Source organism: Dysidea avara, chromosome 10 (genome assembly GCF_963678975.1).
Source record: "Dysidea avara chromosome 10, odDysAvar1.4, whole genome shotgun sequence".
Lineage (NCBI taxonomy): Eukaryota > Metazoa > Porifera > Demospongiae > Dictyoceratida > Dysideidae > Dysidea > Dysidea avara.
Window position 1 is genome coordinate 15,895,051 of NC_089281.1, and position 24,315 is coordinate 15,919,365.

A 24,315-nucleotide genomic window follows, 5' to 3' on the forward strand; every position below is an offset into this window, starting at 1 on the left:
ACTCTTCTTAGGGTAGACTGCTCCATCCTCCTCCTACTACTACTGTGGAGTATACCCCCTGGCTATGGCCTGCATGCATGGTCTAGAGTTATGCATGGGCAATTTTAGTTATACTTTAGTTTTTATGTATAAGGCACGAGTATGAAGTTAACTATCCAAAGTGATAACTGGTCTCTTAATATTGTAGGAGGCTTCTAACATTGCATTTATCCAAGAAGAAAAGCAAACACGACAGAAGAAGGTATTATGTGTAGTTAACTAATCAAGTGAGATTTTTTGTATGTACCTACATTAGATATCTGTAATATCGATGAAGGATGAAGCAGTTCATTCCCAAGTGAGTATGCAGTGTGTATAAGTACGGTATGTGTTTCTGTGTGTGCTAGGAATATAACTTTGTGTGTGTGTGTGTGGTTTTTCTACAAATATAGACAAGCTTGGAGAAGGCACCTACAGCTGGCATAGTTCAAACCCGGCAAAAGAAGGTAACATGATTTATATAGCCATAATGCAACATAGGTGTCAGTGTGTTTGTGTAGCTTTTAATTTTAAATCACACATTACAATCAATACCAAAAAATAGTGGCAAAAAAAAACAACTCTATTCTAGATTTTGACTTTGGAATCAATAAAGGATTTTATATTACTATTACTTGTAGATCTCTACAATTTCAATGGGAGGTACTGTGGTCACCTCACACAACCCACTGTTTGGTATGCAGATGAACAAATTGAAGTAAGAAAGGCTGTGTTATTATATGTGTGCTTATAGTGAAGTATACATGATTAACGTTGTGTGTATAATTACAAGTATACAAAAAAAATTGAAAATTTCAACTAGAGTAGGGACCATAGCACATCGATAAAAAGTACTGAAACAAGCTGGAGTAGTGCACAATATTAAATCACAGTAAAACAATAAGAAGTGTTGTATTCCTACTGTGCTCAAGATACCATAATGGAAATGCACAGTAGGGATACAACACTTCTTATTGTTTTACTGTGATTTAATATCGTGCACTACTCCAGCTTGTTTCAGTACTTTTTATCGATGTGCTATGGTCCCTACTCTAGTTGAAAATTCCAAATATTTTTGTGTACTTGTTATTATATTTGCACCCATAGTCCCATACCACACTTTTATGTACGTATACACTTGCTTACCGAGTTTTTTATATTACATATAACTAATGCTTTAAAAGGTTGTATACTGAGATACTGTAGCACTGATACAGTTTTTGCTTGACTGCTCTGTTGGCTACTCCAACAACGCTTCCATTTATGTCTAATAAGTTCTGGTGAGATTTAAAGCATAATAAAAACTTTTATATGACTACAGCTTTGGGGAGCTGTTCTATATACACCAACAGATTCTCTACATTGGTTCACTCTGAGATCAACAATGTCCTATGCCACTGCCCAAAAGACTATGTGATATTACAGTGGCAAATATTATATGTGTACATTGTAGACTGAACACTGATAGTCCATCAGTAGGCAGTATTGATAACCAGACATATGGACAATATGTTGATGTGCCTGAAATGCACACCTCAGAGAACGTGGAGTCAATGTTTTCTGATGAAATCCAACGGTGAGTATTAGTGACTATATATAGTATAGAGAAATAATTATATTAATGAGGTGAAACTTTTGTATTTTGTGAATACACTTGCAGTTTTCATGCAATATTATATGGACCATATTATTATTATACACCCAAAATTTGCAAAATCTAGTCTTCCTTTTAAAATGTGTTTGCACATTATGAAGGTTTCTATTACAGATCTGCTGACTTATATGATGATAAAAAGTATACTAATTTTCGCAAGTTTGAAGACTTTGATGAAGTATGTATAGGAAACCTTACATCACTGTACACTGACCTTGTTGTGCTCCATATAGGAATATTTGGAGCCATGGTTCTTTGGTAATCTGAACCGTACTGAGGCAGAAGAAATGTTGTTAGCCTATGGGAAAATTGGTGGATTCTTAATCCGCAACAGTCACACAGCTCCTGGGGATGTTTGTCTTTCAATTCTAGCAGCAACTGAAAAGGACAACAAACCACCAAAATTTCACCATCTTCTCTTGTCCTTGAATGAACAGGAGATGTACCACATCAAGTCACTCTCTGATGATGAGCTATCATTTGCCTCTCTTGCTGAGCTAATTGCTTACTACTCGGTCACAGACATCAACTTCTATGACCACAGCCCACCCGTAATGCTGACAGATCCGTGTCCCAAATAATTTATGGTACTCACACTAATGTTAACTTATTTTATTTATCACACGCATCATTTAGTTAGTGCATATGTCATATATACACATACAATAGGAGCTGCACCATGCTGGTTGTGGTTGCAGTGTTTTGAGACATTACATGTATATTAAAAGTATTGTTGACAAGCATAGTCTTTACAATACTGGTATAGGTAGTGCATGTGTCAAAAGAACCTGATATGAGCATGCTGGAATATAATAATAAACAATCATACGTTACCATTCAAGCTTCACTGTCTGATACAGGTTGAATTGCAACACTGACTGGAGGTACTTGTGCATCTAATCCATTCATCTCTATAGGAACACTATCATCTGTAGATTTGTCATGTAATGAATTTGTTTTTGCTGCTTGTGTGCTTAAAGTGTTTAGTTCTATTGGAGGAATATCGTCTATAGGACCTTCAGGGAAAGAATTTGATTGCTTTGTTTTTGATGACTTCCAATTAAAATAACTTTTTAAGTCGGGCAGTGACTGTTTTCTTGAAGCAACAGATTTCATTGTTACATATGGTGACTCTTCTTCTTTCTTCAGCTGTGGAACATCTAGCCTGACTGTACTTGGCTGCTCATCTACTAATGGAGGCTGTGTAGTACTGACCTGTTCTGGTTCCTCTGAATTGAAGGATTCTCTGAATATCTTAATGACTTCGCTGTTTTCATACTTTGTCACTGGTCTTGAATTGTGTGCTCTCCTGCTACCTGCAGACTCTTGGCCAAAGGAAATATTCAACCCTGATAGTCTGATGGATGGTGATTGAGCAGCATTGTAACTTTTACTCCGTGGAGACTTCAGTGTACTATCATAAAGGTCTGACATGTCCTCATCCATTTCAATTGGTGCTGATAATGGCTTTGTAGGCTGATAATGAGGTTCACGTTTAGCATGGAGTCGGCTTAAAAGAGAGGGCACATGCAGCTGAGTATCATCTTTTTCACTTAACATGGCAAGACTGCTCAAATCAGATACACTCATAGAACGCCTCCGGCCACTGTTACTAGGACTAGCAATCTTATCATACATGTCACCTTCTTGATCACTAAGTGGACCAGTATATTCTCCAATTGGGTAACAGCTGGGAATACGAGAACCAGAACTGTACTTCCTTTTAACATGAGTGGATGAAGATCTTTGTCTTAGCTCAATTTCTTTTGGAAACCTAACAATTTCCTCACTTTTTTGCTTCTTCCTCAAGTTTTTGGAAGAATTTCTACGAGGTGCTAACTCTACATCTGCTTCAGGTGGCTTCACATAACGTATGGTAGGAATCTCACTAACATTATCTTCAGCATCATCAGTGGGAAATGAAGCTGGTAACACTGTGGAGTTTTCAAGGATGATAGTTGGTGCATGCACTGCAGGAAGTTTATATTTTTTGTGTCGTCTTCTCCACAGCAAATAGATCATCGATATACCTACAACTGAAAGGTATCTGATGAGATGCACATATTCTTAAATTTAGGGACATGGTGTTTTGACTGATAGACATTTTGGGCTGTACTGTATTATTAAGTATCACGTTGTCACATTGTAAATTCTAATACCAAGAATGATGATTTACAGGTATTAGCAAACGGCTAAGCAACTGCAAAACCTAAAATTTACCCCTGGAAAACTGTCAAGTAGTTGGTATATATAGACAAGTTCATATTCCAGAAATGCAAAAAAATACAATTTCTTAAAAGTTACTCTTTATAATAGACAAGTCCCAGCAAAAACAATCTTGTTGCAAGGTGCAAGAAAAACAACAGACTTTTCCTTGCAGCTTGCAAGAATTATTGCTGTGATGTAATTTCCAGTGTAAAAACCTTGTACAAATTGTGACTACTACAGGGTCTAAATATTGATGGAATAGATTTTCTTATTCATGTTTATAAGACAAAAGTGCATTCGTTATTCCTAAATTTGGAGAGAAGGAATTCAATTGCGTGTGTGTGTGTGTGTAAATTATCCCTTCTCCTGCTATGCTGTATGGTGATATAAACTCATATTGTTGGAATTTCAGCATCTTGGCACTAAACCACAAATCCCAGACCCAATGGTGATCCACCAACAACATTTTATACTCACCTAAGATGGCAAACACCACAAGTATAGTCACAGTAGCTGCTATTGCCGCTGCACCGTTACTCTGTGGAACAGTAAATAATGACAATTACACTGTCACACTACACAAACAAAATACCTTGCTTGAAGATGTAGTAGCAGAAGCTGCAGGAAGAAACAAAATTAATTATGTTACACAATGGCCAATGTACAAATACACATCTAAGAATGTTAATAATCCTAAAGTATGGACCCTGAGGAATTGTAGTTCTGCTTAAACATAGGTAGCATGTTCAGTTCATCACTATACGGTTGTTTTGTGTCCTTTTTACTAAGGAACATTACAAGGTACAAATTTTTTCAACATTAACACTAAAAATAATCAATATTTTGTGAATTGAGGGCAAAACCATTGAATACTGGTACCATAACCAAGACAAATCAAACTTGTTTAAAGCCAAGTATGTATGTGTGTATGAAAGACTATTTCTCATACAAATCAGTTTACATTCTTCGGATTTAATATAGCATTCCACTATAGCTTATATATCCAAATGCTGTATATACTATGTTTTAAAGAACTTTAAAGTGAAAAATCAAAAGTGAAAATTGTGCTATATTTGCCATACAGTACAGTTTATGCGACCACAGTGCTATACTGGTGACCGCAGTGCTATTATAGAGGACAGTTAGAGCACTGTGCGTGGTCCGATGAAAAGCAAGGCGATAGGGATAATTAACTGAAGAAGAAAGCACCCCAGAGCCAGAGAAAAAGTACTCCAGGTGGTCTTCGAGGTACGTTCGATCGTTATCCAGAGTGAAAACTTATGTTCACTGAAGTCTCGAATAGCTTCGTGCATGTTTGAGCTTGAACTAGCTAGTTTAAATCAGTTAAAGCACTGCCACGAGTGCTATATGAAAAATATAGCACTAAAACACAGGGCTGAGCGATTGCGACATTTTGCTACTTTCACGATTGTAAGATGCAACATATCACGATTAAGATAACTATCATGATGTTATAACTCGCATGCATCAGCATCGTGCATACACAACTTTGTATGAGTTATATTTAATACAAGGAGAAATTGTGTACAACCTGTTCAACAAAATTAAGGCCATAGGCAGTTACAGTTTAATACAAACAGTATAATAAATAACAGTATCCTTATAATTCAACAATTTCTAACAGGTAAGCTTTACACTATGTAGTAAGATTTGTTCACACAATGAACTGTATCAGAATTGTTTTCTAGATTGTGTTCTTCCACAGCAGTATGTGCCACCATTTTGAATATACTAATACACATTTGCATGTGATGTCACAACATCATGATTATTTATACCACATATCAACATCATGATGTTCAGAGACAATCATGAATAATCCCACAATTGATATAATCTCCCAGCCCTGCTAAAACAGTAGTCTCGAGACAAAATATAGCACTTGGCTTTGCCTTGTGCTATATTTGTCTCTCACCCACTCTTTAAGTGCTACATTATTTTTCATATAGCACTCGTGGCAGTGTTTTAACTAATACATGAAGGGTAAAATATAGATAATATAGTTACAGCGCTGAACAGGATTCGTCAATGCAATGTCGACGTCACTATGGGCCATTTTCATTGTTGAAAAAATTCTTGATGCTCCATAGTAACAAAGCCTCACAAAAAATTATTGGTACATGCACAGACAATCATAGTGATGAACTGCAGGACAAACTAAACTGGCTATGTAGTGTACACTGGAGTGGTTTGATAATAGTCACCCATGCTGTGCAATAGTGAACAGGAAATCAATCCATGTAGAAACAATGTTAGATATGGCTCCTCAAAGAACAAACTAGTTTTGGAGCGATTTATAATGTTATGTACATGATTATTCGTGTGTGTTTGTGACACCGCTTACATAACTGTACTGTACTGAATAACCAGCTGTACTGTATTTGCCGGTAGTCCAGTCAAGTGATTAGTTAAATGTACTGTATTTGCCCCAATTGTGTACCGTTTGACTCACACAGTACAGTTATGTAGCTAATTGGTACTGTATGGAAAATACAGTTGTCGGCCCTTTAGTCATCTAAAGTACAATAATATATTATTTACTAGATTTTCACTGTTGTTGCATTGATAACTAGCAATTACTACTAAGTACCCACGGATTACATATGTATTGTCCAGAAACCAGGCACGTCTCATATAAACACCCCAAAGGTAAAATATTGCTTGAAAGAATTATAAATGCTTGGGCCATAATATTATGTAGTTTCCATCAATTCATTCAATACACTTATTTTGTTAGAAAATAAATATTCCTGCAATAAATGTGTATATAGCTATTCAGTACAGTACTTCAGACTATATACTAATGTACAGCATTGGATTGATGGCATTAATGTTAACTGATAACACCAATGGATGTATTGCAACACATTTACTATTAGCCACATACCTTTGAGCATGCATTCTTCAGGTGTTCTTGTTCCAATATCATTAGTTCTACTACCAGTAGGACACGGCTTACAAGATGTCTGACCTTGTTGGTCCTGAAAGTGATCAAACTCACATGGAGTACAAGTTGATGAGCTTAGATAACTTCCAGGAGCACAGTTCACTGTAAAGACAATTTTAATCAATAACTCGTAACATGACATAGTCGAATGTGTACACAGTCTAGCAAACAACTAGGAAATCAAAACATGAAGAAACTGCTTTGAGGATTGTATGTGTAGATATGTATCCAAGGAACACCTTATTTAGGGAAGGTACTGGACTACTGGACTGGTGTTTTTTTTGGTTTTTGATTGCATTTTTCAACACTTGTTGACTGCTACACTTTCTTCAACACTTGTTTTTGTCATAACTGCTTGAATGTGAGTGTGACATGCCCCAAGATTATAAGTATTGGTGATACATACTTACTGAAATATCATGTTATTGTTTAGAAATGCCTCCTCTCTACCAAATCATCCTATTTTGCATATGCACGTGTACATATAATGATACTAAGCCAATGTAGGTAACACATATACGTAGTATTACAATTCACTACTGGTATGATTATAACAATGTAGCAGCTACTTGTACAAGTGTGATGATATGTGTCATTTCGGCATGCAGTCCCCTGTAAGTTTTTACACTGTGTCTTCGTGCGCTGATCCAGGATATCTTTCTTCAATATATGCTGGGATCGGAATTAAAATGTATGCTATCAACATACACATTCAGCTTGAAACAGGTCATGCTATATATGCAAGTACAGTGGAACCTCCCCTATCCAGACCTCTATTATCCAGGAACCTCCATTGTCAGGACAGCCCAAATTGGTCATGTGGCTTGTAGTTTATTGACCATAATGAAGTTTGGTTTAGATGAAAACACAAGGAGGGAGCCTAAAGGTTGCTGTTTACCTGTTTGATGGCTTGTTTATTCTACTACTAATAACTACCACTTGGTTGCTAGGTGATAATACATTTTTACAGCCCAGGGGAGTGACCATGACTGCTCTGTAGTGACTTCCCCCTCTGCCCACTAAACTGCATAGCACTAACTGATAGCAATAACAACATTACTTGTATTTAAAGCATAATAGCATGTTATTCTTAGTTACAGACATTTCTGAGATACGGACAGTAGTAGGTACCAGACCGCCTGGATAAGAGAGGTTCCACTGTAGTCTGCAATAGGATGTTTTGGTGGAGAGTGTACCAAGTAGGCATTTTGCATTTCTGAGGGATAAGTTTTTACAAATACAGCAACAAACACAATCCTGTACCCTGGAAAGTAAAAATGAAATTAAAAGCCAAAAAATACCAGTCTAGTAGTCCATTCCAGTAGTCCAGAGTCCACTGTTTGTACCTTCTCTGTGATTTATGGTATAACTCATGTTTCATGCCAAAATATTTGGCAACAAATGTCATTTTGTGTGGCCATTTTTGTGTAAAAATCATAATTATTAATAATAAAATGGGTTATGCATGAATCCCTTCCTTGCCAACAGTAGATGATGAAAATGTACATCATTACACCCGTCACTCTCATAAAGGAATTGACATGGAAATATAATCTCTGAAGACAGAAAGTTGACTACAAGAAGGTATGGCTAGTTATTGACAGAGCAAACATTGTTCAAATGACACCTATACTGTTACAACTACAGGAATGGTTTCTAGCATTTGTAATGCATCAAATTAAGTGGTCTTAATGACATCCAATTATAACCTATAGCATTCCCATGAATACTAAATGAAATCACCTAGAACATACCCCCACATTCTAGCCAATTCTCAGACATTCTTATATTATTCAATACACTTTAGTTACCATTATATTAGACCAAAAATTACACTCATTTATACACTCACCACAAATAAAGAAAGAACTATTAGAAACGGCCATTGCTGGGGGACACTCTATTAAAACACCACTGGAGTTTGCAGCCGTAATTCTCATTCTCACAAATGCTCCTTCACTAGGGGCGGCCACAATGAACTCCCTATTAGTAATGTCTTGCTGTATGTACTCGACTAAGCTGTAAAGTTCTGCCTGCCAAGTCATGATCTGATCTTCAACGGTATCAAGCGAGTCATTTACTAAGTTACAACTTGAACAAATCCCAAATATTTCTGCCTTTATTCCACTACCAACTACAGAAGTGTTAACGTCAACAACCATTACTCTAATGACACTTGAATTGAGTACTGTTTCCAAGGTAGACTCTATGGTACTATAGTCAGTGATGTTGACCCTTTCACCACCACTACCCTCAGTATTGCCTTCATCCATTGTAAACCACACAACACTAAAACTAGCCAATATTCTGGACTGGATGGTAGATGTGCCCAGTACAACCAGTTCAGCTGGTATGCTCTGTATTGATCCTTCATGATTGTAGGCTTGACACAGGTAGTAGCCACTGTCAGCCATTACTGGCTTTGTTATTAGTAGTTTGTTAGTCTCAACATTTTCTAAAGGTTCATAGGTACCATTAGTTGGTCTGTGGTACCATCTGTAGTATACTGGGTGACTACCTGAAATGGGTATATGATATAGCAATTTAGAAATATTTAAACAGTAAAAATTGTGTTGAGTTGTACTGCTTAACTGAGACAGTTTTACAGACATTGGCTAAAACTTTGTTCATGACAGAAAAAATTAGTGGCTGGAACAGCCATGTCAAGTTTGTCAACACATTTTTTATTGATCTGAAATCATCAATAGACAAGTTCCATAATAATTCATGAACAATAACCGTTACCCCTAGCAACCTAAGTACAGTATTTGTAGGTGTGAAAGTCTAAAGTAACTTCTCCAAGTTGTAAGATTTATTTTAGCATATAATATGACATTTTTTTTGAATTTGAGGTTTTCACATAGATCTATGTGAGGGCCCTGGAAGGAGATAACTGTTGCCCCCTCACACAGATAATGTATGGGAATTTAAAAAATCATATATAGCGTAAGTCGCCAATTATCGGCACCATTTCATCAAGCAATTGTAATTCCTTAATTCTCTGACGTATGAACTTCTGGTTTGAACCATTCAACAGAGCAGTCCTCCGTCTCCTAGCGCACCAAATTTTAATTATCTCACGTGAGTGAACATCTTGTTATAAGGAAAATCGCAATGCATGTCGTGTGCCAGTTATTGGCATTGGGTACCTATTATCGGCACCTGTACTTCTGTGATTGACCAATTATCAGCACAAAGTGTGATTTTGTATGTAACTCCATGATGCCTCGTTGGTTCTTTGTGAAATTTTATGGGAGGTGTAGTCCTTGGATAACTCCGTTACACAGAAGTTTTATGAAGATGAGACCAGCTGTTTGAGAGACATTCAGGTTAGATGCAAAAGCATACTGCTTTTCAATATAAAATTATTTTTATGCAATTCCATGGTTAATCAGTATAGCTTGTATAGTGTTCTAACAACAATCATTACTGAATGAAAACGATTGTAAGAAATGTTTTAGAGGGTATAACAGCCCATTGTGGTACTGGGTAGCTTCCATATATCTTGTAGTCACTATACTTGACAAGTGCCGATAATTAGTACCTGCTGATAATTGGCAACTTATGCTACAGGTTACTTATTTTAGTCATTCACATTCAGGATGCTAGGGGAAATGGCTGTTATTTGTCCAATGTATAGTGCTTTTTTCTTGTGTTTGCTACAGTTCCCTGCAAACACAGCTATGCTAGAAGATATCCTATTTACAGAAAATAGGGCACCCTAAACCATTACAAAATTGTTACATATTTTCTACTGGGTGCTCTGGAGCCATGAAACAAAATACATAACAACATCATAATAATTATGTGGAAAACACATGCAACAGCAATTAGAATTAGGTATTATAATAGCAGGCATCATTTTAATCACTGTCTGCTGGCAGTAAATCTCCACTCTGTTTTAGCGGTAAATAGAACAAAACGCTTTCAATTGCGTAGCTCTGTAGTATAGCATGTAATTTGCATGTTGCCATGATTAAATGAAAGAATGTCCCTTTAGAAGCAAACTACTTCATATGTCTGTCCAGTAATAGGAGTAATCTGCCAATACAGTTTGTTCCGCAAATGTCAAAACATATATATATATATATATATATATACTAACAAAAGCCAAGCAGGTCACACACATGTTAGTTACATGAAAGAAGAAAACCAGGTGATGTCATGCTATTCAATAACTCAATGATGGCCAATTATTGGTGAGTATATAATTATTAATAGCTCCATGGAGTTTCCAAAGAATTTCAATGATTTGCTTACGTTGAAGTACTTCACAACTCCTGTTAAAATATGGAGCCAATGATAAGAGCTTTGTCAAAAGCCACCCATACTGTGTAGGAAAGCCTTAGACAGCGGTAGAGTTTCAGAGACACACCACACACCCTTCAAGTAGGATGCCTTATAAGGAAGCTAACTTAGCTCGAGCATATAACAAAGTGCTTTCATTCTTTGTAGTCTTTATTCTTCATATAAAACCTTCTTTTAGCCTAAAGTTTTTTACTTGCATGGGTACCAAGACATATGATTTAACAACATGCATGCCAAATGTTGGCCTACAATTAGCTGTACATGTGGGTACACAATTGATTCAAAAACGTACAAATCTGGATATTATACATCATACATACAAAGCACAGGACATTTTATAAACTGCTCTACTGTGACAGGGAACTGAGTGTAATTATACATACAAGGACTACACAATTGTATGCAGTTGGTGTGATTGCCAATTCACCATATACGTAGCTAGCAAGCTACGTTAGCAGTATGTGTGAACTGTTTATGATCTTTCCAGATTTTACCCACATACACTGTAACATTAGTGGCACACATTTACCCAGGAGCTACAGTTTAGTACAGAAAGTTTAAGTGATTAGCATGAAGCTTACTGCTGAGCACGGAGAGCATACTTTGATTGTATTCTATTCAAACAATATTCTTATCACTACTGATGGTTTGATGCATAAATCTATACACACAGCACAACACATACCATTGCTTGAAGCATTACACATGAAAGTCACTGTATCATCATTGCCTTCAAATATTTCCACATCTCTTGGCTGATGCATAAACACCAAATTTCTAGAAAATGCAGGAGCAACATTCAATACAATTCCACAGTAGAGACCAATACCGAAGTATAAGCCGCTACCTATTTAGCTAGCCATTCACTAGGTAGCTAAAATAGCTAGCTTGAGTGTAAATATACTTACGATTCAGCTATAGTATGATAACTTGCTAACAACACAACGACAAACTGTAGAACAACAATCATTGTTAACGACGAGTAGCCGAGTAACTTATCTCTAGCTATAGCAGTGATTTAATAATGACAATTCTCAACTGAAGCAGCGAAATTATGCATGCATGACAGTCATGCGATGGAAACTTGAGAACAACACTGAAAACGTGCCAATTGCTGTGTTTACAACACAAACACATCTCACATACACTGCTTCAGCATCCCTACAACAATCAGGTAGTGACCGGACCTGGCTGCTCTCTTCTCTGCTTAGTGACGTCACATGTTTGTCTCCAATTAATTGGTGCAGTTGCATTGTGCGGTAAGTTTTTAAAATTTGACGAGTGCTATACGAGGTGCAAAATCACACTGTCTGGTCTTTTGCATACCATTGCATTAACTCGCTGTGTGTGTCTCTCACTAGCTGGAAGCAAAACAAACGTTCTCTACTAACTTTGCTGGAAGATGAGCCTGGGCTTGCCCTCTCAGTTTCCCCTCGACAAGGCGAGACGTAAGAAACGTAGAGAGCTGAGTGCCGAGCAGAAACAAGAGATCCAAGAAGCATTTAACCTGTTTGATACTGACAAGGACCAGCATATTGATTATCACGAGCTAAAGGCAAGAAGTGTACATTATTTAGAAGTGATCTTTAACCAGCTGTGGTTTTTAGGTTGCCATGAGAGCGTTAGGATTTGATGTTAAGAAAGCTGATGTACTGAAGATTCTCAAGGATTATGATAGAGATGGTACAGGAAAAATCAGCTTTCAGGATTTCTCAGAAGTCAGTAAGTAAAGTGAAATGTATACTGACATTATTCCTTAACAATGAGTACATGATGGTTGTGTTGCAAACTGTTGGTTGCTATGGTCACCAAGTCACATAGCTCACCCCATTGGTATATGCTCATGATAGTTAGGCTTAGAGTTGGTGTTCTCTTAGTGGTCAGTGTTTCTGTTAGTTTATATGCCTGGTTGTTTAGATAGATGTAAATCATTTAACTAGCAACTTTGAGAGCGTGTTGTTTTGTAGTATCATTTACCTGTCACTCATGCATATAAATCACTCATGCATATATAAAATCAGGAGCTCATCGAGTCCGTAGGACGAGGGAGCATGTAACTCCGTAAACGGCGAAATTCAAACATGGCGTCGCAATTTATTAATAGTAATTTAAACAATAACCGTATAAGGATAAACACATACCGCGCATGCTCGCTAAACCTATTACTACTGGCACAATAGTTATACTGTAGTCTTCTTGCTCCAGCAGTGAGCGATGAAACTTGATTCCGTCAGTGTTTACTGCAGATAATCTGTGCTGCCGCCGTGGACTGATAGCCGGCCCACTTACATTACGCGGTAAGCAAGAATGTTTCCTAGCAGTCTCCAAAACATCTTGTCACTATTTCACTCCGTTAGTTAAGCCTTTTCCTCGACGTTTCCTTCCTTGCCATTCCTTTCTTTCACGAATTAATCCAGGCGCTGCATATTTGTGGCATGATTATTACGTAATTCTTTACCCTACGATACAACCTTTACTATATAAGGAATATACTATGTTAAGAAAAGTCCGCCATGTTTGAATTTTGCTGTTTACGTTGTGAGTATGCGGAGTTACATGCTCCCTCGTCCTACGGACTCGATGAGCTCCTGATAAAATACATGTCTTTTTTTGTCTCAAATAATTAATAAGATATCTGCTTACACACCATTCAAATGCAGCACATGATTCTCATCAAAAGAAACTAGAGCTGCTCAAACCAGCCAAGCTAAACCTTCTGCTCAGCCGAGCCTAACTTTCGTCTTGGTAGCCACTGTTTTAAGTGCTTTCCCAGGTATCCCAGCATGTTTAACTGGTATAAGGGTTCCTTGAAACCTGCTGTGCGAGTTTATTGTCTATCTCATCAGGTGTCTCAAGAACTGCTCAATGGGGACCTTTAATATCTCATCTGAGATATTTGAATAAAGTTGTTTAGACATCAAGAGTTTCCCAGTCTCACACTTTTACTATGTATTCTGACAGCAGCAGCTAGTCTTGTTTGGCTGCTATTGTGTGCCGGCTTACTGTGTTCCCATTCTTCCTCCTATGTGTTGACTGTGTACGTATATACTGAAAACAAGCACTAGAATGTGTGCTCTTACGATGGTCATGCATTGTAGTGGCAGTGTTATTGCAACCATGTGTATTATGGGCTGGTAGGATTTCACATGCACGTGTGTAGATGAGCAGGTATGGATGTACACATATGTGTTGTGTAGCTTTACTTTGGGACCTTACATGAGTAACTGCAAAAAGAGAAATGGATATCTGATGCCTGCACCTTCACTCACGAGACATGGTACAGCCTTCTGCAAGGTGCTAGTCCAAGCATGCACTGACTCACAGCACTCAGCTGCACCTGAGTAGTGTACAGGTGGCCCACTGAGTAGGCATGACCATGTAACAATGGCAGTTATGATTTGTGTGCATGTATATATATATATATCCAGTGCAGTTGTATGCAATGTAACGAGGTACTTATAAATACCCTAAGGGGCACCACTTTATAAGATCCTAGTTATATTCATTTCATGTAAGAATTAAAGCTATACACAGCCATGATACCAATTCCCAGGTTTTTACACTTCATCTTGTAACTTGACCTGATTGCACTGTAACAAATATCACATCATGCCCATTACAGTGACGGATAGAATACTGGAGAGGGACCCAAGGGAAGAGATCATGAAAGCATTTAAACTGTTTGATGATGATGACACGGGGAAGATCAGCATACGCAATCTCAGACGAGTAGCTCGTGAGCTTGGTGAGAACATGTCAGAGGAAGAACTAAGAGCAATGATTGAAGAATTTGATCTGGACAATGATGGAGAGAGTAAGGGACACTTATAGGTAACTATGTTGAGTGTACAATTTTGCTTGTACTTTATAGTTAGCCAAGAAGAATTCATGTCCATCATGACTGGAGATACATGATGATAACTGTAACACACACATACACACATGCTATTATGTGTCTCTATACCTGCTATAAGCAGTACTGTACAGTGTAACTACAAATTAACCTTCCAGGTTTCATCTACAGATTTGTTTTCAGTTGTATTGTGACACATGTGTAGGAAACCATTAGAGCTACACTAATGGGATACTGTAGACACTGCACAAGCATGGAGGCCATGAATAGTAAGCATACATCACTTGAGACTTCCATTGGGAATGTTTTGATGATAATCAGATTATGAAGATCAAAGTGACACAGTAATGGTAGAACAATACAAGGTGACACATTGCTGAACTATTGATTGTAAATCCTGGCAGCCATTTTATTGCCTAATTCTTAAATAGCAGTAACTAGCTCTAAAGATGTTCAATCTTCTTCTAACTGCTAAGATTACCAGTGATTCATTACCTAGACATTTTACAGTGTGTGTTGTGTTATTTGAAGCACTTTGTGAAAATAAATTTTCCATGAATTTTTATCACCCACTTTAACTCTCTGGATTAAGAATAAGGATAAAGATTTTGGTACCAACGGGTCTGGCTCCATGAGGAAAAGTCAAACCTCTGCATTACACGGACCAAAATTTCTTGGCCCCAAGGTGTCCACTATAGAGAGGTTCCAACAGTTGTAACAGCTACAGTTGTAAAAATAATAGTAATTTGTTGAAACTTGTAACACACACGGCTAGTTAGTGAATGGAAAGTTAGGGTCATTGCACAAGTCAGCACATCTTATCTTCAGTAGCCACTTCTCCACTTGACTGACATCACAGTGATCAGGTAAGGGACATGATGGACTGGACACCAAACCTTCCACCTCCTTCTTCAGTCTGCAATGATAACATATGCTTCGCATGGATGATAGTAACTTAGATATTATTCCTGTGTCACATGGTAGAGTGTACAGTGTAACCACTTCTGTGTTATACGTTCAAAAGACACAAATCTATCATGTATTTTAAGTAATGCCAAGTCTTATTTCTTGACAATAGTTTCAACAATATCATGGCTTACTTGGCGACTCTCTCTTCCATTTCTTCATTGGTATATTGGCCAGCCCTAGTTGCCAATAGCAACTTCCAATCAGGTGAGTCCTTTAGGAGGTGTGGCTGCAGCTCCTCCCCTCTAGCAACCTGCCTGCACACAACATTTGTTATAACATAGAGATGCCACGATAGTCATTACATGATATTATAGCATAATATAGTGATATAAGTGTCCATAATGTACGTAGATAGTAGTCAAAATCACAGGCAATATTGGTTGTTATTTACTCCAACAGGTATAATTTTAGAAAAACATGACTTAGTTTTTGCTGGCACAAGTTATGCATATAGAAAATTTCTATGTAATAGCATATCCCTATATCCAACCATACCTTGCCAGTACAAGGTTCCTCAGAACAATGTAGAATAGTTTATTGATCTTCCCTTGATCTGGCACTGACTGGCTTAGCCATTTGTGTAGTAACTTCAGTCCTTTAGTACCCAGAGCATCACCAAGATACTTTGCAACTAGTTCTCTATAAATGATATACACCAAATATGTACTGAATGATACAGCAAGAACAGTTAAGTACTATTAAATCTAACCATCGTCTAGTGTAAAGTTTTTACTAAAATACCAGCTTTACTTAAATACTAGAAATATTTGTTTCAGCTTCATCTACACATCCACATGGTAATACTACAATAGAGTTTGTGAAATTCGGCTTCACACTGCATTGAATATCCAATACACACAAGGTATTGGGCCTTTTGTTTTCAAGAAACTATTTATGAAATTACAAAAGCCTTAATTGTCAGACATCTGGTTCTGTAGTAAGTGTACAAGAACCTTACTTGGTAAGAAGTAACTTTCTACATGAGTCACAGAATTCCTTGAACTCATCTGATGATAAATAAATGACACAAGAGGGTAGAAAGCATGTCTCTATTGATCGTGGATCACCAGATGTCACCAGATCACAGAATCTCTTCACCTCTACTACAGTGAAATCAGCCACATCAGCCTCATGGCTCTAACAAGAACATGAAGTAGTAAATTACACCGCTACAGTATGTGACGGTATCTATGGAACAATTACAACTAGTACTGTATGTAACAGCGGTGGATTCAGGGGGAGAGGGGGCAGACCCTCCTAGGTTGGCATGCTTTGGATACTCGCCTTCCCTGTAGTGTCATTTCATTTTGATCCCCTTTTCCAAAAGTCTGGATCCACCCCTGGTGTGTAATGTTATGGTATATGCTCAGCAGTCATGCATGCTCATTGTCAAGGGGTCTAGTCGTGTAAGGGAACATGAAGCTGTTCAAGCAACAAAAACCTTCAGATTGTTATGAGATACCATATGATTGTCTGAAAATAACCATTTATGTGTAGAATTACTGACTGTTATATTAGAGTGTTTGACTGCTCTATCAGAGTATAATTAATCTTTCTGCTACAATTGAGTGACTGGCCCATTGTTGTGCATAGTAAAAGAATACTATATGCACATACAAGTTCATACTCAAACCTTCATTGTCAGAGGAGGTGTGGTGAGGGAGAGGTGGGCCCTCGTACTGGCCATGTACACTACAAACATGTCCATGTCACTGTTCTCATTGGCTAGATTGTATCTCTGACTACCAAATGGACATGTCATCAAAATCCTTCCCTTAGCTTCAACCACCTGATTAAGTTTACCCCACAGTAACTCAAACTGAGATTTATCACTTTCTTCCAGGGTAAACAATGCAGGTTTGGGAGGTTTTGGAGGTACAATAATATTCTGGCAACAAGCCTTCATTTTATCAATCAACTTTGTGGCTAAGTCTGCAGGTATCTGAGTATAGTTTCTACACTTGCTTAGCAGCAAGATTTCTCCATTATCTTTGCGTACTGCCATATCAGCTGTTTCACTAAATGGTAGCCCATTTCTGTGGTTGTCAGGAAATGTTAGCTGCCAAATGAGCTTAAACCGGTGCCAGCCATCTTTGTCAGGAAGTTCGGTGGGGGATGTTGCTAACTTGGCCACCCCCTGCCAACCCTTGCTCTCATTTACACTGAAGATTAAGAAAACTTGTCCAGTTGAGTAGCACTCCTGGAGTAGCTTGTGAGGGCTTGTAGTTGTCTCATGTCTTCTGCTGGCCCACTCGCATGTGGTGTGACTAGTGTTGAGTGCTTCAAAGTCGGCACATTTAGCAACAAAATAGAAATCCATATTAGCGCATATAAAAATATAGATTTGATTAAAAAGTTCAAGAGGCGTTTCGAAATTCAAATTTTTGTTCGAAACGGTAAACACGTGAACACGGCATGTTTCGCTTAATGGCTGCTGGAAGGATATCTAGACTACCTGCTGTTTGGGAGGCTCTTCATCTGGCACCTACTAGCTTTGGTGGATCTTCCGCTCAGTCATGTCCTGTATCGATGGCCCACGGGCATGGCAAGCATACCCTACCCGGCCTAGGCTACGATTATGATGCCTTGGAGCCGCATATCTCCACTGAGATTATGCGATTACACCACAGCAAACATCACGCAACATACGTGAACAACTTGAATGCCGCGGAGGAGAAACTTCAAGAGGCCACTGCCAAAAGTACTTGATTTTCTATATAGTGCAAACCACACGTGTACTGTTTGTACAGGTGACGTGAACACGATCATTGCTCTCCAACCAGCACTGAAGTTTAATGGTGGAGGTCATATCAATCACTCCATTTTTTGGACTAACCTGACCCCAAATTCTACTGGAGGACCAACAAGTTTGGAAGATGCTTTGCCGTCAGAAACATAAGTGTACTTATCTGTACTTGTAGGTGAACTAAAGGCTCTGATTGAGAGAGACTTTGGGTCGGTCAAGACAATGCAGGAACAACTGTCAGCAGCTTCTGTGACTGTACAGGGCTCAGGCTGGGGATGGTTGGTAAGGGAGAATGTACAGTTTAGTCAAAAATTATACGCACCTTCCATCATCCTGATATTAATTAATTAATTAATTAAAGCAGTGTAATTTTATGACAATAATTTTGACCTTAAGGTATGTTACATATAGGAGCTAGGGTAATTGTGTATAGATGTGTACTATTCACAGTCTTCATTCTCAATATCAAGTACAGTAGTGATGTGTCATATCATATTAGGGGTACAACAAGGATAAGAAGAGACTACAACTGGCAACATGTACAAACCAAGATCCTCTCCAACCTACTACAGGTACTGACTATACTAACTATACATGATAGTTGTACAAAACCTTTAGAAGTATATAGGGCTTGTATTGAGGAAGAGAGCTGGTTTAAGGATCAGCCTTTTTGTGACTGATCATGAGTGTGTTAAAACCAAACATACATGAGTGTGTGTGTGAGTAGGGGGGAGATGTACCTGAATGAATGGCATGTACGTAAGTGGTAGTTACACTATAGGTGCTCACACACAATGAGGTGGGGGGAGTACTAGCCATGGCTATAATATGGTTTTCAGTAAGTTCACCGAATTCCCAAATTAGTCCAGGAAGCTTAGTAGAGCATGCACATGTGTGTCACAACTCACAAGGTAATCATGTAACTTATTGAAGCTTAACTAGTAAGAGAGACTGGTTTCATGTGAATTTACCTACTGCAATTCTTTGGGTAAGTACCCATGAAAATGAAATTTTCTCCTTTATGAGTTGGAACGAAAATGAGTGTTGTTGTTTTTTCAGCAACAGAAGTATAGAAATGCATTTCTTGTATAGTTTAAAGTGTTATAGATAGTTCAGGTATAGATGATTGTGACTTTAAAATAATTGCTAATTTGCTGTGCCCAAATCTTTAGTGATACTAAGGTTTTGTTTTCCCTAACAGAATCACAAAAATGTAGAACTCGGTCCCTTTATCAATATTCTGCTCAGTAAATATGCTCTCATGATATTTCGGTCAGTGTGGTCAATTGTGTAATTTCATTTCGGGATTGTGCACTAGCAAAACAATTTGCTACGTAAATATTTCACACAAGCCAAATGGGTACAGTAGATTGCAAGACAGTTGTCAGTTACAATTCCTTTTACTGGTGGGCAAGTGAAAAACAGCCAATCGTATACTTTGTAAGAACTTGAAAGTCTGGCTGCCTATCATTGGTTAATTTTCACGCGAGTTCTCAGAATTTTTTGTATGACAACCAAGATGCACAAACACTGTACTTGTGTTCCTAGTAGGGCATGGAATATTTTTGCTATTTGAATACTACATAATAGTATACATCATCATCCTGTGTTGTTTCAGGTTTGGTTCCACTGTTTGGGATTGATGTGTGGGAACATGCCTACTATTTGCAGTACAAAAATGTCAAACCAGATTATGTGAAGGCCATTTGGAATGTGGTCAATTGGGAGAATGTTGCTGAACGACTAGCTGAAGCAGCAAAGTAGTTCATCAAACAATTTTTATGTTTTATCCAAGAAATAAATTATGTGTGGTGTAACTAGTGTTGTGTGAGTACAAATATTCATCTCTGCATTAATTAATTTATGGACTCTTGATTTGAGGTAAATATCGTACCTAATAAAATCAACAATCTGAAACGAAAGTAGATCTGGCAGCACCACTGCTTTGTTTAGGCGACCGGAATCAAGATTTTTTGATTGGCTAAATCAGTTTGTCGTAAATTCTCGTTTTGCAGCAACGAGTTAGTTTACTAAGGCGCCTGACTACGCTTGCAGTATCTGAGTATGAACTATCCTCTCGACGGCTTACTGCCGTCTGATTCTTACTCCCGGTCGTAGATGGTTCTACAGAACTAGTCTCGTGGCAGTGACTACCTCGTTGATTACTTCATACGGCGCGGTTTTTTCGGCGAGGGTGATCCGCCCTCACATGCCTCAAGACCATGGATCCACAACGGAGACCGAAGAGACGTCCCACTAAGGTATGTTACGCATTTATATGGTTTTGTATGTCACATGCTTATAATGTCTCCACTCCCATGGGAAATTCCACTTGGGAAATTCACACACACACAGGCAGGGCCGCCAAGAGAATTTAGGGGGCCCAGGGCAAATCAAGAATGTGGGGCTCTATAACTACAGTTAATGTAGCTTTGGGGCCTGGGGCCCAGGCAGATTGCCCCAGTTTCCCCCTAGTCTCGTGTGGCCAGACCCTTTCCGCGCAGCCGCTTATCGATTAGAAATTATAAGTGCCGCGCTACAAGGGTCTGGAATAGTTCGTGAACATGAAATTTTTTGACACGTTATTGGTGACAATTGATGGACTGGGTAACACCTAAAATACGAAGGTACAAAATGCAACGTGTGTTCCCTTGAATCTTTAGTCTGTTCTGACCGGCAATTCCGCTTAAATGTTTCGCCTACTTTCCTTTTACCTCGAGATGAACTGAGCTTGTTTGTCTTTATTCAACCGTACTTGTTGAAGATTCAGTAGTAGGTAGAAGGCAAAACCCACACGGGTCGATAGTCGTCATCCCCAGAGGCTTTCTTCAGCTCGTTCTTCAGTAATCAGACTACTTTGGCGATTGAGGGATCGTGTGAGCCAATTTACACTCCCCAACCTCTGGGGATTGTAGATTTTTTAAATATGTGAACTGTTCCAGACCCTTGTAGCGCGGCGCTTATAATTTCTTTCAAATCGATAAGCGGCTGCGTGGAAAGGGTCTGGCCACGCGAGACTAGTTTCCCCCTGCCCTGTCGGCGGCCCTGCGCACAGGCATACACCAGGAGCGATCTAGGAAAACGAAAGCAACAAAATCAAGATTGTCCATTCTTTATTTAGAGTTTCGGCACCTAATCATACAGTATGATAGTGCTGTATAGTAGGGACCACAAAGGAGTAGGCATGGCCCATGAAATAATATCACCCAAAAACCAGCCTCAATTATTCTTGACGATGATGATGCAGCCAAAACTAAGCCCAAACAAGCCTTCAGATTGACCCGAAATGCTTTCAACAAGTTGCTACGGAATTTAAAAAATACATTTATTTTCTACTGACTGAGTAACTGATGCCTTCAGACAGGCGTAACTTAATAACGGCTAAGGCTACGGGCTTGATTTTTCACTGTTCAACATTGCTTCGGCCCGAGAGGTGCCTTTGGCATACCGCAGTATGTACAATGCATTCTTCATGGACTTGCCAGTATCCTCCTTTGTGTTCCATTCATCTTTGCTGACAGCAAAAAGTGTTGCCGTGTGATTTGGCGGTAGCATGTAATAGCTTCCCTTCGTAATGAAAATCATCCGTATTTTTCATAGTGGCTATTTTGATTACATTGGTGCTTTTTGAACAGTTCTTGATTTGAAATGCTGTGTAATGGGTTGAACATATCTGACAACAAAACGTACGATACTTCACTTTTCAGACAATAATTAATATAAATGAGACGTGCGGCACCATTTCTTACTTCGGTATGTGTGGATTGCAGAGGTGCTTTTCAAACAGTTCTTGATTAGAAATGCTGTGTAATGGGTTGAACATAGCTGACAACAGATACTCTACTTTTCAGACAATAATTGATATAGCTGGGGCACATGGCGCCATTTCAGATGCGATATGCGTGGGTTCACCAGTCATAATAATTTTGTATAAAAAGTTAACTAGCAAGTACACAAAAATTTTGGAATTTTCAACTAGAGTAGGGACCATAGCACTTCAAAAAAATGTACTGAAACAAGCTGGAGTAGTGCACGATATTAAATCACAGTAAAGCAATAAGAAGTGTTATATCCCTACTATGCATTTCCATTATGGTATCTTGAACACAGTAGGGATATAACACTTCTTATCATTTTACTGTGATTTAATATTGTGCACTACTCCAGATTGTTTTAGTAATTTTTATCAATGTGCTATGGTCCCTACTCTAGTTGAAAATTCCTTGCGTACTTATCTAAAATAGGGCTGAGACGAATATTGAAATTTACCTTTGAACATTTGCTAATAAAATGTTCGAACAAGCTTCGGCGTTAACTTTCTAGTTACAAGTTTTCTTTGCAACATATTCACATCCTTCTTAACTATTTAATAAGCATTTGAAAAAAGTGCATAGCAGCAGTACTGAATGATGCGATCGATTGATTGCAATGGGCGTTGTCCATGCATTATTGATCACTTTATAAGGTGTTTTACGGCACAATTATGGAAGCAAGCTAAACTGCGATGGTTTAAAAGTGGGCGTCACACAGAAGATTGATCGTGCAAGGTGGTAGTCCTTGGAGTGACAGATAGCTTGCTGTAGCTATGATTTTGGGTGGTTTCCTTCAATACTCAATAATGAAAGATGACCACCTGACCACATCAAAATTGAGGAACTGGCTGAATCTACTTTGCCTGGCCTAACCTCAAACCCAACAGTTACAAACGATGCCCTAATTCTAGATGTGTGTCCTAATCCTAGTAGGAGTGCTGTTCCTAATCCTAGGGGTGGTTTTCCTAATCCTGGGAGCACTGTTATCTTAGGAGTGCTTTCCTAATCTTATGGGTGCTGTTCTTGTAGGTGTTGTATATTCCAACTAATCTAGAGTTTCTATTCTCTTGAGAAGCAGAGTTTGAGACTTTGGTCATCTTATTCAAAATATAGATACCCCACCTGAATTGGAAGCACACGTATAGTGCAACTACTTGTCTATCCACGTTTTGCGCCGTAAGTTTTGAATCACTCTTAAGATGCTGGCTTACTGCTTGGATACAGCTGCACCAACCAAAAGATTTTTCTTTTTGTCAATTTTACAGATTTTCTGGCTGAACAAACAGCATGTATGATAGCTAAGTCAATGCATCAAATATAATCCGTTTCTCGTACCATTCTGTATTTCTAATTCGCTCTTTGCCAGATCCACCTGTTACTACCATCGTTTTGTCTTCAGGTTTGCTATAGTCCCAGGTGTCTGTGGTTTGAACAGATACAGTAGAATTTCATCTCGATCTTCATCTACTTTTGAAATCTCCGATATCACTTCACTGTCTTCACTAAGGCTGTCGAATAACATACAGAGCCTGACAGCATTCATGTATATGTTGTGTGCACTGTATTTGATACCGTAAAAAAATGTGAGTGAATGCACTCACCAATATACAATGTACATACAAAGATGATACAGTTATTTTTTCTCACAGCTCCTTGATAGTTACTGAATTAGCATCATGCAGTACAGTAGTACTGGATATTAAGAATCATGGTTTATACTTTCTCACAAAAAATGTTGACCAGAAATACCTTCATGGTGCCTTGGCAGTATTGGTTAGG

At 38.3% G+C, this 24,315-nt stretch overlaps 6 protein-coding genes across 8 annotated transcripts in view; 4 read left to right on the forward strand and 2 right to left on the reverse strand.

Moving 5' to 3' along the window:
* Positions 1 to 2,409, forward strand: part of LOC136236790 (cadherin-23-like) — a 16,650-nt gene extending 14,241 nt beyond the window's left edge. The window contains exons 20-26 of the mRNA XM_066027024.1: positions 188 to 241; positions 296 to 337; positions 432 to 485; positions 660 to 736; positions 1,472 to 1,594; positions 1,787 to 1,850; positions 1,906 to 2,409. Coding sequence (XP_065883096.1) covers positions 188 to 241; positions 296 to 337; positions 432 to 485; positions 660 to 736; positions 1,472 to 1,594; positions 1,787 to 1,850; positions 1,906 to 2,253 — 762 coding nt within the window. The 3' untranslated portion in view covers positions 2,254 to 2,409. The remainder of the gene's footprint in view (positions 1 to 187; positions 242 to 295; positions 338 to 431; positions 486 to 659; positions 737 to 1,471; positions 1,595 to 1,786; positions 1,851 to 1,905) is intronic.
* On the reverse strand, positions 2,238 to 12,386 carry LOC136237287 (uncharacterized). 2 transcript variants are annotated; one of them, XM_066027634.1, is made up of 7 exons: positions 12,299 to 12,386; positions 11,842 to 11,933; positions 8,701 to 9,366; positions 6,789 to 6,950; positions 4,473 to 4,498; positions 4,358 to 4,418; positions 2,238 to 3,708 (listed from the first exon to the last, which is right to left on the reverse strand). In XM_066027634.1, the coding sequence occupies exons 1-7, from the start codon at positions 12,313 to 12,315 to the stop codon at positions 2,510 to 2,512; spliced, it is 2,223 nt and encodes a 740-aa protein (XP_065883706.1). In that variant the 5' UTR covers positions 12,316 to 12,386; the 3' UTR covers positions 2,238 to 2,509. The 2 variants fall into 2 exon arrangements, with proteins under 2 accessions (XP_065883706.1, XP_065883705.1); XM_066027633.1 differs by lacking the exon at positions 12,299 to 12,386 and adding an exon at positions 12,065 to 12,257.
* On the forward strand, positions 12,372 to 15,181 carry LOC136237291 (centrin-3-like). 2 transcript variants are annotated; one of them, XM_066027637.1, is made up of 5 exons: positions 12,372 to 12,415; positions 12,518 to 12,711; positions 12,764 to 12,878; positions 14,779 to 14,970; positions 15,028 to 15,181. In XM_066027637.1, exons 2-5 carry the CDS (start codon positions 12,559 to 12,561, stop codon positions 15,069 to 15,071), a joined length of 504 nt encoding a protein of 167 aa, XP_065883709.1. In that variant the 5' UTR covers positions 12,372 to 12,415; positions 12,518 to 12,558; the 3' UTR covers positions 15,072 to 15,181. The 2 variants fall into 2 exon arrangements, with proteins under 2 accessions (XP_065883709.1, XP_065883711.1); XM_066027639.1 differs by lacking the exon at positions 12,372 to 12,415 and adding an exon at positions 12,424 to 12,449.
* Positions 15,182 to 15,731: 550 nt separating this feature from the next.
* LOC136237289 (uncharacterized) lies at positions 15,732 to 18,366 on the reverse strand. The gene is made up of 5 exons (XM_066027635.1): positions 17,612 to 18,366; positions 16,937 to 17,115; positions 16,474 to 16,617; positions 16,110 to 16,232; positions 15,732 to 15,925 (listed from the first exon to the last, which is right to left on the reverse strand). Exons 1-5 carry the CDS (start codon positions 18,296 to 18,298, stop codon positions 15,781 to 15,783), a joined length of 1,278 nt encoding a protein of 425 aa, XP_065883707.1. The 5' UTR covers positions 18,299 to 18,366; the 3' UTR covers positions 15,732 to 15,780.
* On the forward strand, positions 18,344 to 20,599 carry LOC136237290 (superoxide dismutase [Mn], mitochondrial-like). Its single transcript, XM_066027636.1, has 5 exons — positions 18,344 to 18,679; positions 18,729 to 18,845; positions 18,900 to 19,006; positions 19,224 to 19,296; positions 20,343 to 20,599. Exons 1-5 carry the CDS (start codon positions 18,394 to 18,396, stop codon positions 20,486 to 20,488), a joined length of 729 nt encoding a protein of 242 aa, XP_065883708.1. The 5' UTR covers positions 18,344 to 18,393; the 3' UTR covers positions 20,489 to 20,599.
* Positions 20,600 to 20,678: 79 nt separating this feature from the next.
* LOC136237286 (uncharacterized) overlaps positions 20,679 to 24,315 on the forward strand; it is an 85,310-nt gene continuing 81,673 nt past the window's right edge. The window contains exon 1 of the mRNA XM_066027632.1: positions 20,679 to 20,985. Coding sequence (XP_065883704.1) covers positions 20,947 to 20,985 — 39 coding nt within the window. The 5' untranslated portion in view covers positions 20,679 to 20,946. The remainder of the gene's footprint in view (positions 20,986 to 24,315) is intronic.

Coding starts and splice junctions, on each gene's coding strand:
- LOC136237287 (XM_066027633.1), bottom strand. CDS start 12,126: ATGATTGTTGTTCTACAGTTTGTCGTTGTGTTGTTAGCAAGTTATCAT. Junction 9,367..11,841: donor GTGTAATGCTTCAAGCAATG/GTATGTGTTGTG, acceptor TACCCATTTCAG/GTAGTCACCCAGTATACTAC. Junction 4,499..6,788: donor TGAAGAATGCATGCTCAAAG/GTATGTGGCTAA, acceptor TTCTTCCTGCAG/CTTCTGCTACTACATCTTCA.
- LOC136237291 (XM_066027637.1), top strand. CDS start 12,559: ATGAGCCTGGGCTTGCCCTCTCAGTTTCCCCTCGACAAGGCGAGACGT. Junction 12,712..12,763: donor TTGATTATCACGAGCTAAAG/GCAAGAAGTGTA, acceptor TGTGGTTTTTAG/GTTGCCATGAGAGCGTTAGG. Junction 12,879..14,778: donor TCAGGATTTCTCAGAAGTCA/GTAAGTAAAGTG, acceptor TGCCCATTACAG/TGACGGATAGAATACTGGAG.
- LOC136237289 (XM_066027635.1), bottom strand. CDS start 18,298: ATGGATTTCTATTTTGTTGCTAAATGTGCCGACTTTGAAGCACTCAAC. Junction 17,116..17,611: donor CACCTCCTCTGACAATGAAG/GTTTGAGTATGA, acceptor TGTTCTTGTTAG/AGCCATGAGGCTGATGTGGC. Junction 15,926..16,109: donor ATGGAAGAGAGAGTCGCCAA/GTAAGCCATGAT, acceptor TTATCATTGCAG/ACTGAAGAAGGAGGTGGAAG.
- LOC136237290 (XM_066027636.1), top strand. CDS start 18,394: ATGTTTCGCTTAATGGCTGCTGGAAGGATATCTAGACTACCTGCTGTT. Junction 18,680..18,728: donor TCAAGAGGCCACTGCCAAAA/GTACTTGATTTT, acceptor CTGTTTGTACAG/GTGACGTGAACACGATCATT. Junction 18,846..18,899: donor TTCTACTGGAGGACCAACAA/GTTTGGAAGATG, acceptor CTGTACTTGTAG/GTGAACTAAAGGCTCTGATT.